Source organism: Cucurbita maxima, unplaced genomic scaffold, assembly GCF_002738345.1.
Source record: "Cucurbita maxima cultivar Rimu unplaced genomic scaffold, Cmax_1.0 Cma_Scf00005, whole genome shotgun sequence".
Classification (NCBI taxonomy): domain Eukaryota; kingdom Viridiplantae; phylum Streptophyta; class Magnoliopsida; order Cucurbitales; family Cucurbitaceae; genus Cucurbita; species Cucurbita maxima.
This window is the reverse complement of record NW_019272021.1, coordinates 2519232-2522449: the sequence shown is the minus strand read 5'-3', so window position 1 is coordinate 2522449 and position 3218 is coordinate 2519232. Positions and strand designations below refer to the sequence as shown.

The window sequence follows — 3218 nt, the reverse complement described above, 5'->3', positions numbered from 1 at the left end:
CACATCTGACATACATAATAATACATCAATTTGGTAACAGGTAACTGAATTAAATCTTCTAAACAAAGCACACAAACATTAGGCATAATTAATTTTTCAATTCTCAAATATTTATTGAAGAAATTAAAAAAATTATTTTAATGATTTTGAAACGCCTTCTTTTGGTTTGTCCATAGCTAGCCTTTGCTTGTGAGTTCGAGAGGGTTGTTTTACATCAGTGGCCACTCCAATGGTCTGAAGAAACAAAATAACGTACCAACCAATATCGAGCTGCCACCATTCAACCCCAATCCTAGCTGAATACTCAAATGCATGATGATTATTGTGCCAAGCTTCTCCAAATGATATCAAACTCAACCACCTAAGAACACAAAGAACCCTAATAAATTGCAAGATACAACAAATAAACCTTAACAATAAAAAAATAAAAAAAAAACTGACCAATTATTTCTACTCAAATCTTTTGTGTTCCATGGTTGTTTTCCCCATGAATGACAAATTGAATTTACCATAAAGGTTGTGTGAAATAACATGACGATCCTCACGCACTGCAAAATGAATAGAAATTCTATTACGATAACTGAAAGGAAAGGAAAAGAATTAGAGAGAGATTTTAATTTACCATTCCCCATATAACAAAGGGTGTTCCTCCAACAAAGTAGAGAAGGATTGCAAGAGCTATTGGATGAAGAATGTATGTGTCATGAATAAACCTATAAAAGGTTTGTTTCTCCAAATCACTAACATTATTTGGCCTTCCATACTTCAAAACCAAAGTAAAAACGCCTTTTTTTGTATCCTTACTATCAATAAAGTACTCTGGACAAACTTTATTAGTCAAAGTTATGGAATCCAAAAACCATATCAAGTAACTAAACCAAAATCCTTGAGTAGGACTATGTGGATCTCTTTCGGTATCAGCATTTTGATGATGACATCTATGAGTACTCACCCAATCGATTGGATCACCCTGTAATCCAAACAAAGTAAATATAAATAAAAAATTTCGAGTAATAGTGAAAATGTTTTGAGATTTGAAAAAGTAGAATAAAAAATATCAAACCTGAAATGCATGAGTTCCACAGTATGCGAATAAGTATTCAAGCCATTTAGGAAGGTTAAAACTTCTATGTGAAAGATTTCGATGATACGAAATAGTTATTCCAAAGAGACCTGAAATGATGTATAAGGCAACCGCGACCCAAAACGCATTCCAAGTGAATTGGAATGGTGCAAAAATGCAAAGGATGTGGATAATGGAAAAGGTAACTGTAACAAGTTTCTCTCTGTTGGTCCATTTTCTGCTACAAAATGGCATTTCAGGCTTCGCCATGTGCTTTGATTCTTGTTTTGAAGTGCCCATTTTGCTGCGCTTTGGTGTGGTTCGAGTTAATTAGCCACCTGTTCTACCCTCTATATTTATAGTGCAATTTTAGTCTCAATCTAATCATTCTCTCCACCCACCAAACCAATACTCTATTATGAACGTTTAGATCATTACTCTTATTATTTATAACAATTATTCCATCATTTTCCTCGTTCAGAACTAAAGAAATACACATTTTTAGTCAACTCATTATATGCATATATAAAGTTATTCCAAAAGATAGAGACTCGGTGGGCTATTAGAATCCGTGAAGGCTCGCTTGTAGATAGCAAGCTAATCATCTCTATAATATTACAAAGAGGTTAATTCATAAAAGTTTAAATTGAAATAAAATTAAAATTTGACAAATGAATCTTGAGAAAATAAGTCTAAATTTCTAGATAAAAGAAAATAAAAGGGACAAAATTTCAAATTTACTTTCAGTATATCAACCATTTCCGAATATCATTAATAATTTGTTTTCGAATGTTATGATTAATGAAATTAAATAGCATGTAATATTATTTGTTTATTTTTCATGTGGCAGCATTTTTTAATTATAGATATTAATTCCATTTTAATCAAATATTAAATATGATACCGTATCAATTTTAAAAAAATAAAATAAAATATGTCCTACCTGGATTAAGAACATCACCCCTAAACAAAGAAATTTATTATGTCTCAAACTTTTTTTAATAATTTATTTAAAAAATTTAATTTTCTTTTTGAACCTCAAAAGAATTGAGAAAGATATATTATCATTAAATAAATAAAAATTTAAAATTTAAAATTTAAAAAAAAAAAATTTAAGAAAATCAAAATTAAGATTTATCAATTAAGTTTTTGTTTTCTTGTGATAAGAGGAGGAAGTAGACCTTTTATTATAAATATATAAAGAGAATAAATGAATGAGGCCAACAAAGACGGGCTATTAACTAGTTCGTTGTAATAGTTTGCACATTATAGGTGATTTCTTTGTTTTCGCTTGCATTCGAGTCTAGCTCAAATTTCTCACTACTGAACCGGGTAAAACTGTCAGGGTCAATGTCACCTTTAATGACATAACCACATAATTTTTTCAAGTAATTCTAATTCGAGAAACAAATTCATGGTCTTCATAACAGCAGCCACTCGATCTAGAATGATTTGGTTCTTTCTAATGTATCTCTAAAAAAAACATAAGAAGCTACTTTTATTAAAACCAAAACTTAACTAATGATGTAAAGCTCACGGGTTATCCCTTTACTTGGGGATTGATTGGTTTGATTTTATTTGGTCGAGGATTGTTCTAAATCTTTGGAATCTTTTGACCAAAATTTAATCATTCGGTTCATTTAAATTATAGCTTCAAAAAATATGATTTATACTTGATTCATGACTTAGAATTGTTATTACATGAAAATGGTTATGATTTTTTTTAGATGCCCTTTATGTCATGTTATTAAAATTAGATAGACGTGTTGGTTTATAATATTGTCTAGATAAAATGGCCCTTAGAAAATTCTTACTTTTAAATTCTTTGATTATTGAATGCATGTGCGTTCATTAATTCTTGAGTAATTAAAATAATACTCGATGGGTGACGTTAAATTCTTAGGTTTCTTCCTCTGAAATATTATAATGTCACGTGTAGTTGGTATAAATATTTATGATCGAGTTAGATTATGATATTTGGGCTCACGTTCAATTAAGCACAAACGTACAAAAAAAAAATATTTTTTTAAAAAATCCAAATGATTCGAGTTAGATTATGATATTTGGACTCACGTTCAATTAAGCACAAACGTACAAAAAAAAAATATTTTTTAAAAAAAATCTAAATGATTCGACCTCAATAAACCATGTTCGA

General features: G+C 29.6%; 1 protein-coding gene across 1 annotated transcript; it reads right to left on the bottom strand.

Annotated features, from left to right (window-relative positions):
* Nucleotides 1-1385, bottom strand: LOC111479540 (palmitoyl-monogalactosyldiacylglycerol delta-7 desaturase, chloroplastic-like). Its single transcript, XM_023124238.1, has 4 exons — nucleotides 1064-1385; nucleotides 623-970; nucleotides 442-548; nucleotides 1-361 (listed from the first exon to the last, which is right to left on the bottom strand). Exons 1-4 carry the CDS (start codon nucleotides 1361-1363, stop codon nucleotides 133-135), a joined length of 984 nt encoding a protein of 327 aa, XP_022980006.1. The 5' UTR covers nucleotides 1364-1385; the 3' UTR covers nucleotides 1-132.
* Nucleotides 1386-3218: the final 1833 nt, after the last annotated feature.